Genomic DNA, 10,510 nt, shown 5'->3' on the forward strand with positions numbered 1-10,510 from the left:
GCAGGGAAGAAACATCTGCACAGCATATGTTTCAAGGGACCTGGCGTATATGGCATAGTGTTCTTAATATGTTTGCTCCCCTTCTTAGCGCTATGTGTTTTAACCAGGGTCACCTCTCCAAGAAAGTTTGTTTCCCCAGGTGGGAATTTTTCCCTGGAGTTAGGGATTAACAGGACTAAGTGCCAGGTGGGTAGTTAATCACCTTAACTACGAACAATCATGCTTAAGCTACATAATCTTTACTTAGGATAATCTCCTTCAGTTACTTCCTTGTAGCTTAACAGAACAGTAGAGTAGTGACCTTGGAATGGAGATAACAAATGCCCTAACCTTTGGAATAGAATGGATAGGATTAAAATCAAATGGTATAAATACAGATGTAACAGGAGAATAAAGAGAGAACCTAGCTAGAGAACCTGGCGGGAGAACCTGGCTAGAACCTGGCTAGAGAAGCTGGCTAGGCTGCTGATCAACTGAACGCTGTCTCCGTGCCATTCCTTCTTCTCTGTCCACACCTTTGGGAACCCCTGGACCTGCTGGGGCTGGACCCCAACAGACATGGGAGCCATTTGGCCAGAAAAACCCACCTGGGGATCCCTATGGATTCAGACAGCTCTCTCTGCTCCATGAAAGTCACTTTCTTACCCACTGTTCAAAAGATGATTTTTTTCAAAACTTTACATCCTGAAAAGTTTCAAAATTCCTCATAAATAGAATAGTAAAACAAACTCCCATGGTTCATTATAGGGAAGCAAGTGATAGGACCAAGTTCAGTTTCCATTAACAGCCACGCAATCTAAGTGAACCTTGGAGAAACCCCTTCTCCCCAAACCTGAGTTTCCCACTCTGCTCCATAACCATGCTTTGCTTTCTGGATCTGTCTGGTGCTAGAAGAAAGCTAAAACCGGTGAGAGTGGCAACCCAGAACCCAGATGTCAGGCTGGTGAATGAAGCTCTTTTCTGCCTGAGGCGTCTTTTAGATAGAAGGTGATGAAACACTCAGTCTCTGGAATGAGGTTTCTCTGGCACTTTGAGTCCTGAAGGACCATCACAACGATGGCACAGGTTTCTGTAAGTGATGCATAAACTGCTGACAATGAAGAAAATAAAGAAGCCTTATTATTTAGGCAACACAGAGAAATGGCCTCTCTAGATAGATTGGGGGGGAGGGGGTGTGTGAGGTGTCTAACAATGATTTCCAGCATGTTGGAAAGTCTGCTCCCTCATCTCCTGTGAAAGCAGGGCAAGGCTTTCCGCCTCCCATTCTGTGTGATTCCAGGAGAGAAGGAATTGTGGCTCTTGGATGAGCTTTGTTCCCAGCTCATCACAATGGCCACCATCTGAAAAGAGTTACTTCAGCCAGGCCCCCCTCACCACTGACTACAAGAGGAAGGCAGTCTGTCTGCTCTGTGACAGTCTTCTCCTGGAGCTCCTCTCCCACCTCGTCTTCCAACTCTTCTGTTAGTGGTGGACACTATTCCTGGGAGAGAGGCTCAAGAGTTCTCTTCTGCGCCCGTTTCTTGCTTATCTGTGCATGGAAAAGTGCAGTTCATCATGAAATGAATCACACACAGGCACAAAAGAAAAAGTTGCAAATAAATCCACAGCTAACAGTTTATCACACGTAGGGAGAAGGGGGTGATTTTTATTTTCTTCTTTGTGCTTTTCTGAATTTTCCAAAGTTTTAATAGTAATTTTTGTTGTTGTTTTAAGCAACCAAATTGTTCCCTTCTTATCAAATATCAGGCCAGGCTACCACAAAATTGTGATCCATCCTGGTCCTATGACTTCAGAAAGTGAGGCGTGAAAACATCCGTGCCAACTCTGGTTCGCTAACCTTGCACTATGCAATGAGTTTCTTCAAGCACAGCTCTGTGCATCTGGGTAAGCCACACCCAAATATGACTCAGGTGTCCTTAAGGATGCTCAGTGGCAGGGAGGGAGGTAAGGCAGCTGCCTGACAGTTGGAGGCAGTTGACTCACTGAGCCTCCATCTGGGCTGAAGTTGTCTTGTTCTCTGGCTCAGGAACCAGGGTGATATTCCTCATAGCATTTCTTAGACAGAAATTCACAAACATATGTCTAGTTGGTAGGTGCCTTTTAGTCTTCACATCAAATGTGGCCAGGAAGCTAAGCAGTTTCCTAGGAAGTCAAGAGTCCTACGGCTTCTGTAGGAACTTGTTTCCAGCATGGTGAAGGTCATGTATGAGAGGACAGGCTCTTTTCCAGGCTCTGTCCTCAGGCTCTCTCCCAATCTCAGCTGTAGACAGAGCCCTCCCCTCTGCCTCTTCTCACCCTCCTCTAACTCATCGCCACAATGGGCTCCACAGACAATAGGTCTGTCTTCCCAGACTGGAGTTGCGGGGAGGGCAGGAGGTTGTTGGCTAGTGTAGCCCTCCGCCCCTTGCCTTTCTCTGTCCAAGCCATCCTGAAGGAAGGGACTGGAGAGGGTGGCCTCTCCTCCTGAGGCTTGGGTGGCCTCTGGCACATGCTTAGTAATGCCTTCAGCTCCACCCTGAAGTTCTCGTTAAGCCAGCAGTAGATGAAGGGGTTGTAGCAGGTGCTGCTCATGGCAAACCAATGGAAGGCGAAGTAGAGGGCATTGTTGGTATGGATGACCTTGCTGGACAGGAGGAGGACATAGCAGTTCAGGGGGAACCAGCAGAGGGCAAAGAGGACCACCACCAGCATCAGCATCTTGATGGTCTTCTTCTTCTTGCGCCGCAGGGCCAGGTACTGCTCCGTGGTCACATCACCGATTGTGTTGCCCAACCACAGCTTCTTGGCGACACGGGCATAGGCTACAGAGATGATGAGGAGGGGTAGGATGTAAAGCAGGATGAAGGTGGCCAAGTCCAGGTACTTCCAGAAGAGGTCAGCTGGCTCAGGAAAGTCTGGCAGGCATAGGGAGCGAACAATGTCCTCACTGGGGGCAAGGGGAGAGAGAGAGACACAGAGACACAGGGAGACAGAGAGAAGGAAAGTGTGCAATTAGTCTAGAAAGGCCTCGGCCCAAGAAGCACTAGCCTGCTGGTACATCCATCTGTTATAGCACTTTTAATGCTCCAGCCTAATTATCTGATTACATTTCTGACTTTCCCACTAGGCTGGGAGTTCTATAAAGATAAGGAATATACCTGGATCTCTCTGTGTCCTCTTAACTTTGCATTTTCCCTAGCTCATAATAGAGACCCAATAAATATCTGTTCAATGAATGAATGCAACACTGGTGTTCCTCATCTTAGACCTAACTCATCCTGGGAGCACAGTGTATTCAAGAATTCCCCATTATACTACCTATTGCCATTCCAGAAGGGAACTAAGAAATGGGCCAAAGACATGATGAGTCTTGATACTATGAGTGGCAATCCCAGAATAACATAGTTATTTTCTATGTAATATACCCAGTCTTCAAACTTTTCAGGGATATCCATGTGTATTGAAAAATCCAGAGCTACTGTGTTAAAGATGATGACCTGCTGAATAAGGAGAAATAAGCCACTCACATGGGGGCAGCAGACAGCTATCTAGGTATCCAAGCTCCCACTTTGGGGAAGTAAAAACCATAGGGCCATTTTGAAGGCACTATTTCAATATAGTCACACAAAGGAAGTCAAGTCACAAGATTTATTGCTTACAAATTTCAGAACAGAGGTGCAATGAGCTGGAGGAAGGATTTCCTAAAATCTCTCAAACAAGCAGCATCTGGCCTCAGCAAGTCCCATACCTCTCACTAAATGGCCCCATGCCTGGCTCTAGCAGCAGCTTGGCCTTGCCTGGGCACCTCCAAGCCCAGCACAAGAAGCAGCCATCTACAGATTGTTTTATAGCTTATGCCTAGTGGCCTCAGGCAGAACACAGGCAGTGGCTGACCTTGACCTATACCTCCCAGGAGGCCCCAGATCCAGCACACCCAGTGAACAGCTTCAGACCACATCAAAGCACCATCACCTAACCACCTTCAGAAGTGACACACTCAAGGGGTGGACTCAGTGAATAGCAGAGCCCCACTGAAGTAAGTCTTGCTCTATGTGGTGTGCCCCTGCACAGCTGATCCTCCAAGGTGGTTGGAGGTCAGTGGTCACAGCCAGTCCTTGCAGCTCATCAGCCTGAGTAATTCCCTCCCATTGACATGCCAACAGCAATCAAGACTCAATTACAACAGAAGGGTTACAGCCCACATGGGGGGAGGGGGTATACTTCAAGTGCCCAGCTGGGGTGAGCAGGGAGGCTGTGCCACTGGACCCTACAAGACACCTACTACATTAGGCCATACTACCAAGCCTAGCAGACATAGCAGCTCAACCTAATACATGGAAACAAACACAGAGAAATGGCCCAAATGAGGAGACAAAGAAACATGTTCCCACTGTAAGAGTGGAACAAAACTCCATTAGAAAAAGAACTAAACAAAATGGAGAGAAGCAATCGCTAGATAAGCATGGTTATAAGAATGCTCAACAAACTTAGTGAGGACTTTAGCAGCATAAAAAAAGAACTAAGCAGAATGCACTAACTAAAATAAAGAATAACTTAAAAGGAATCTACACTAGAGTAAGGGAAATCAAGAATCAAACCATCAATTTGGAATATGAGGAAGTAAAAAACACCCAATCAGAACAGCAAAAAGAAAAAAAGAATAAAAAAAATAAAAAATGATGATAGTGTAAGGATCCCCTGAGACAGGGTGCTGAAAGGAGAAGAGACAGAGCAAGAAATTGTAAACCTATTTGAAAAAATAATGACAGAAAACTTCCCTAACTTTGTGAAGGAAACAGACATACAAGTCCAGGAAGCACAGAGAGTCCCAAACAAGATGAGCCGAAAGAGGCCCACATCAAGACACATAATTAAAATGCAAAAAGTTAAAGGAAAATATTAAAAGCAGCAAGAGAAAAGCAGTTAGTTACCCATAAGGGAGCTCCCATAAGACTGTCAGTTGATTTCTCAAAAGAAACTTTGCAGGCCAGAAAGGAATGGCAAGAAATATTCAAACTGATGAAAAGCAAGTATCTACAACCAAGATTACTCTATCCTGCAAAGCTATCATTTAGATTAGATGGGTATATAGAGCTTACCAGACAAGAAAAAGCTAAAGAAGTTCATCACCACCAAACCAGTATTATATGAAATGTTGTAGGGTCTTCTCAAAGAAGAAGATAAAAAATATGAACAATAAAATGGCAATAACTATATTCTATCAACAATTTAATCTACAAACAAAATGAACAAGCAGAACACAAAAAGACTCATAGATACAGAGAACTTTTTGTTGGTTGACAGATGGGAGTAGGGGAAGGAAAGAGGGGGCAGGAAGAGATTAACCAAAGAACTTATATGCATACTAGAGGCCTGGTGTACAAAATTCGTGCACAGGTAGGGTCCCTAGGCTTGGTCGGCAATCAGGGTGGATCAGGGCCTTCCAGTTGCCTGCTGGGGCCTTCCTTCCCTGGCTGCCAGCTGCCAGCCGGGGCCTTCCTTTGTTCCACACCACCCCCTGGTAGTCAGCACACGTCATAGTGAGTGATCGAACTCCTGGTCTCCCGGACGAACTCCCAAGGGGACAATTTGCATATTAGGCTTTTATATATAGAGATATGCATAACCCATGAATACAGACAAGAGTGGGATGAAGGCCTGGAGGGTGAGGGATGGAGGAAGTTGATGGGGGGAAAAATGGGACATCTGTAATACTTTCAACAATAAAGATAAATTTTTAAAAATAAAATATAAAAATAAATAAAAAGGTGCCCTGGGAAAAGCAAGGCAGGAACTGTGGTGGGATCCTAAGCTCGGGTCCTTATCTAAATGTCCAGACTCAGTGCAAGCAGGGTTGTCAGATTGTAAAACATCTAGGCAGCAACTCAAAATGGCTATTTTATCATCACACCTTGTGGCTTGTTGCTCTTGTTATATATGCTGGTGGGCATCATAGTGAAAGAGAGAACTCTCTTTGCTTTTGTTAGAAGAAGAAAAAAACAAAACAAAAAACAGCCCTCCATGTGTGAAGGCAGATGGGGAGTCTGAGTGCAGGGGGTCTGGGCATGTGACTCACTCTAATAGCCTAGCATTCGGGAGGGAGCCTTTGAAGTTGGTTGAGATCGGCCTTCAGAGTTTGCTCTCTTGACCCTGCTTATGGCACTGGAGGTGACAGCACCTGGGGCAGCACATGGCTACTCTAGGACATGCCAGCACCGCACCCCCTGGATCCTCTTAGATCCCCTTTACCTGTCCAGAGTGCCAGACCCCCAGCTCCTGGCTGCCCCCTAAGAAGTAGCTGGCACCTGTGACCTTCCTAGGTACCTAGGCCTACCCAGGACTGCTGAAGACACTCCCTACAGATCCGTTAAGATCCAGATGTGGCTAGGAGCTCCTGTTTTCCCAAGGGAAGCCTAGAATAAGAAAACCCGGCTCCAGTTGCCTCAAGGCTGGCAAACTCTGTGTTACCAGAACTCCCTGTGGAGCAGGCTATAGCTTCCCCTCAAATCCCACCCTTCCCCAAGCTCTCCCATTTGCTGCCCTGCCTAACGGGGTCTGTTTCTGAGGAACCTCATGTAAAACAATTATGAACTGACAAAAATCACTCCAAGCCCATTCATTCATTCACTCATTCAGTAAATAGCTGTTGAGGGCTTGTTATGTGGAAACAGTAAGTTAGGTGCTAGGGAGACCAAGGAAGCAAAATAAAAAATGGGGCCAGCTCTCCCCAACTTTACAATCTAGTGGGGGCAATCGCCTTTATAAACTAGTAGCACAGTCAAGTGCTTACATTTTAAACACTGAGTGCTTTGAAAGGAATTCTCATTCCGTGAGAGCATATGGCAAAGAAACCTGAATGGGCACCCTGCCTCAGACACATACATGTTTTGTTTGTAGTTTGTGCAAGAGCATTTAAACAACACCATTTAAACACGGCCTGGGTGATTGACTAGTAAAGCTCAGTCTCTGAGAGTACATGCTCCCAGGGACAGATGCTAATCAATATTGCCTTGGCCTTGTAAACTGCACAGAGCCTAAGGAGGAAACTGAAGGAAAGATGAGAAGAAATAAAGAAGAGAAAGAGAGAGGGAGAGAGGGAGAGAGGGAGAGAGGGAGAGGGAGAGGGAGAGGGAGAGAGAGAGAGGAAAGGAGAGGAGAGAAGAGGGGAGGAGAGGGGAGGGGAGGAGAGGGGAGGGGAGGAAAAGAAAAGAAAAGAAAAGAAAAGAAAAGAAAAGAAAAGGAAAGGAAAGGAAAGAAAAGAAAGAAAAGAAAAGAAAAGAAAAGAAAAGAAAAGAAAAGAAAAGAAAAGAAAAGAAGAGGATAGGCACAGGTCTGGAAACAACAGGATGTGAGAGAGGCAGAGAGAATGGCTCTGGCTCCCTCTGGGTGGCCGGTACTGGTAACTCCCCTGTGTCAAAGTCCTCTGAGTCCCTAGGCTGCTCCCTACTGGTTAATCTCACCTGTACTTGAAGGTAAATAATTTCTGGCAGATAGCATGTGGGAGTGAAAAGAAGGTAGCCATGGTCCAGATGACTGCAATGTAGATGACACCTTTTGTGATGGAGATCCGGGGTTTCAATGGATGCATAATGACCTGGAAAACAAGCAAACTGCATCACTGGCTGAAGAAGTTTTGAAACAAATGAGAAATCTGAATGACATGGCTCACTCGTCACAATAAAGCAGGTAGCTCCTATTTATAAAGTAAAGCACCCTCTGATTCATTATTGAGCCCCTGAGCTACACCAACCCACAGCCCACCTCCAGGGCTAGGAAGAGGGTGTCACCTGGACTCAGAGTCTCCAGGCAGTAATGAAAGTCGTCTGTGGCAGGACCAGGGTGCAGTGAGAACATGGGGAGGGTGAAAGACGGGTCTGCGTTCAGGACACCCACAGCCCCACAGCAAGGCTGGCAGAGGAACAAGCCAGGGCCAGCCTCCACCTCAGGATCTGACCTCATCGCCTCATGATTCCAAGCCCGCTGGCCTACAAAGGACTCTGAGGGTGACAGTTGTGGAGAGGAGACTCCCACCACCTATCATGGGAAGCTGTACTGACATTGATTTGGGGGTTCATAGCACTCTTTATAGAAGTCATTACTAAATGTCTTTCTCAGGCCTATAATAAAACCAGTATTATAGGTTTCAGGCTGAAAAGCATCTTGAAATTGCTACTGTATGCCAACTGATTCTCCTAAAAGGTTTAAATAAACACTTGGGTATTTAGCAGCATCCTCATTTTAAGATTAGAATCATTATGTCTTGAAAAAGGCAGTTTGGGGTAGGTGAGTCCAGGATCCAGGGGATAGGTCGTAAAGAGCTGCCACCACCTCAGCAGCCCATCCCAAGACACGCTGGGCATTCTGGCTGTGTCCTCCCAAATTTTTCTCCCAAGGTTTTACAGGAGACAGTGCCTAGGCTTTAGACAGTGCCAGCACATCTCCACTCTGGACTTTGCCACCTCTGCCCCTCACACTCGGTTGTTCAGGTTGCTGAAGGGACTGAAAGCCTAGGCCCGAGGCCCCAGACACTGCTTAAAGACTCCGCTGGCTTTGGGACAGGGCCCCCTGTCTGGGTATATGTCACAGCAACGTGGTCAATGTGGGCAAGACTCCCACCCTGTTCCTCAAACCCACCTTTACCCAAGGGGCAACTCTCAGGTAGCTGTGTTAAATGGGATAAGTATAAGCCGGGCAAAGGTAATCCAGAGTCCTTGTTGCACTAGGGGAGAAGGTTAAGAAAAGGCAGGAAACATTTGTGTGCAACCTTTTCACACTTTGCACCAAAGCAGCTGCAACATAAATGTCAAAATGATGGCATCGCAGGGATAAAGAGATCTCAATTCCCTATCAGATGCATGAATCTCCTCTGAACATCCCTAACAGATTTTGCTTAAATATGGCTGGTACATGAAACTCATACCTCCCCAGGCAGCTGTGTGTTCTTCGAAATCTTCCATTAGCCACTTCTTCCTCATATAAAGCTGCATCTTTGCATCTGCATCTTGAAGCCTCTTAGTCCTGTGGCACCTCTCGGGGCTACTCAGCATCAGTTCTACCTCTCTTTGTCCTGGTGGCCCTATGACATTGGCCTTGCAGGTGGCCTTGAGTCTTCTAGAGCAGGGTGGATGATGATCAGAGAATGCGCTTGGAGCCAGAGAGACCTCAGTCTAATCCCAGCTTCATTATTCGCCAGGCATATGATCTTGGAAACGTTATGTAAGCACTTTCTGAGCCTCTATTCCTTGATTCAGCAAAGACCCAAGTATACAACATGGGTTCACTGAGTTAGTGTAAGACGCCTGCCACGGAACCATCCTCCTCCAGGATGGACACCCAGATCCTCTTCAGTTCCCCTCACCACATCCACCCATGTGTGTCTGCTGAAGCAGGACAGCGAACAGGACCTTCCTGTCCAATGCCTGCTCTGGCCACCTGGACACCCTAGTTTGTTTTCCTCATCAACAGCTTGGGCTAGCAAATGTCCATTTCCCTGCCAGGAGCCTTATCTCCAACCTATAATTATTTGTCATTCTCTTTCCATCTGTGATCTCCCAGGTTTGCTTTTCTGCCTGTAAAGCAAATTCATTAATTTCTAAGGCACAAAATACTAGCAATGAGTCTTCACTGGAACAACAAACGGGGAATAACTTTCCACAGCACCTAGTATAAAGGGATTAATCTACCTAGTCTAAGCGTTCATACTACTCAATAAGACAAATGCATTCATTGAAAAAGGGGCTAAAGTACTATTTAAGGGTCTCACATCCCCTCTGGGAAACAAAGGCAGAGAGGGGAGGATGGGATGCTGGGGGCAGGTGCCCTCACCTGGTGGCGGTTCACGGCAATGGCTGTCAGCGTCAGGACAGAGACGTGCAGGGAGCAGTACTGGGCGAAGCGGCTGACATGGCACATGCCTTTCCCGAACACCCATGTGCTGTTCACGAAGCGGACCTGGAGACAAGCCCGCAGAGGTCAGGAGACAGATAGGCCTTGACCCTGATGCCCCCCCTCCCTGACCCCGTGGCCTCTAAGGAGCATCCCCTGGAAGGCCTCGTCCAGCTCCTCCGTCTTCCACTCTTCACAGCAGACTGTGGGTCACACATGATTTTCTCTAGTGTGACTCATTGTTCATCATTCAGTTCAACAGCCTCCGATCATGCTGCTGGGGCCAGGCCCTGTTAGGTGTCAGGAGAGTATAGAAAGGACATGGGCTTTGGGCTTCAGTTCCAAGGTCATGGCCCTTGTGAAGTCTGCTATTTATCTCACACCTTGATCAGTATAGCCTCATCCCAGCTTTCCTTGTCCTCCAGTCTCGTCCCCTTGTGACGCAGCCTTCCCGCCTCTGCTAGTTTCTAGTTGTGTGACCTTGAGCAAGGTATGCAATCTCTGAACCTCAGTGTGCTCATTTGTAAAAAAAAAAAATAAAGGCTTAAAAATCTCTACTTTGCAGACTTATGTAAGGGTTAAGTGTTTTAAAAATTTACAAAGGGTGCGACACAATACCTAGCACATTGCTAGAAATATATTATTA

General features: G+C 46.6%; 1 protein-coding gene across 2 annotated transcripts; it reads right to left on the reverse strand.

The window, feature by feature from the left end:
- Positions 1 to 1,094: 1,094 nt before the first annotated feature.
- On the reverse strand, positions 1,095 to 9,971 carry GPR83 (G protein-coupled receptor 83). Of its 2 annotated transcripts, none has more exons than XM_014459194.2 (3): positions 9,805 to 9,971; positions 7,440 to 7,573; positions 1,095 to 2,926 (listed from the first exon to the last, which is right to left on the reverse strand). In XM_014459194.2, the coding sequence occupies exons 1-3, from the start codon at positions 9,889 to 9,891 to the stop codon at positions 2,302 to 2,304; spliced, it is 846 nt and encodes a 281-aa protein (XP_014314680.1). In that variant the 5' UTR covers positions 9,892 to 9,971; the 3' UTR covers positions 1,095 to 2,301. The 2 variants fall into 2 exon arrangements, with proteins under 2 accessions (XP_014314680.1, XP_023613062.1); XM_023757294.1 differs by lacking the exon at positions 9,805 to 9,971 and adding an exon at positions 8,900 to 9,190.
- Positions 9,972 to 10,510: the final 539 nt, after the last annotated feature.

The sequence above is a fragment of the Myotis lucifugus genome, unplaced genomic scaffold, assembly GCF_000147115.1.
Source record: "Myotis lucifugus unplaced genomic scaffold, Myoluc2.0 scaffold_104, whole genome shotgun sequence".
Lineage (NCBI taxonomy): Eukaryota > Metazoa > Chordata > Mammalia > Chiroptera > Vespertilionidae > Myotis > Myotis lucifugus.

Coding starts and splice junctions, on each gene's coding strand:
- GPR83 (XM_014459194.2), bottom strand. CDS start 9,891: ATGTGCCATGTCAGCCGCTTCGCCCAGTACTGCTCCCTGCACGTCTCT. Junction 7,574..9,804: donor TTGCCGTGAACCGCCACCAG/GTGAGGGCACCT, acceptor CTTGTTTTCCAG/GTCATTATGCATCCATTGAA. Junction 2,927..7,439: donor TTATTTACCTTCAAGTACAG/GTGAGATTAACC, acceptor CCTTGCCCCCAG/TGAGGACATTGTTCGCTCCC.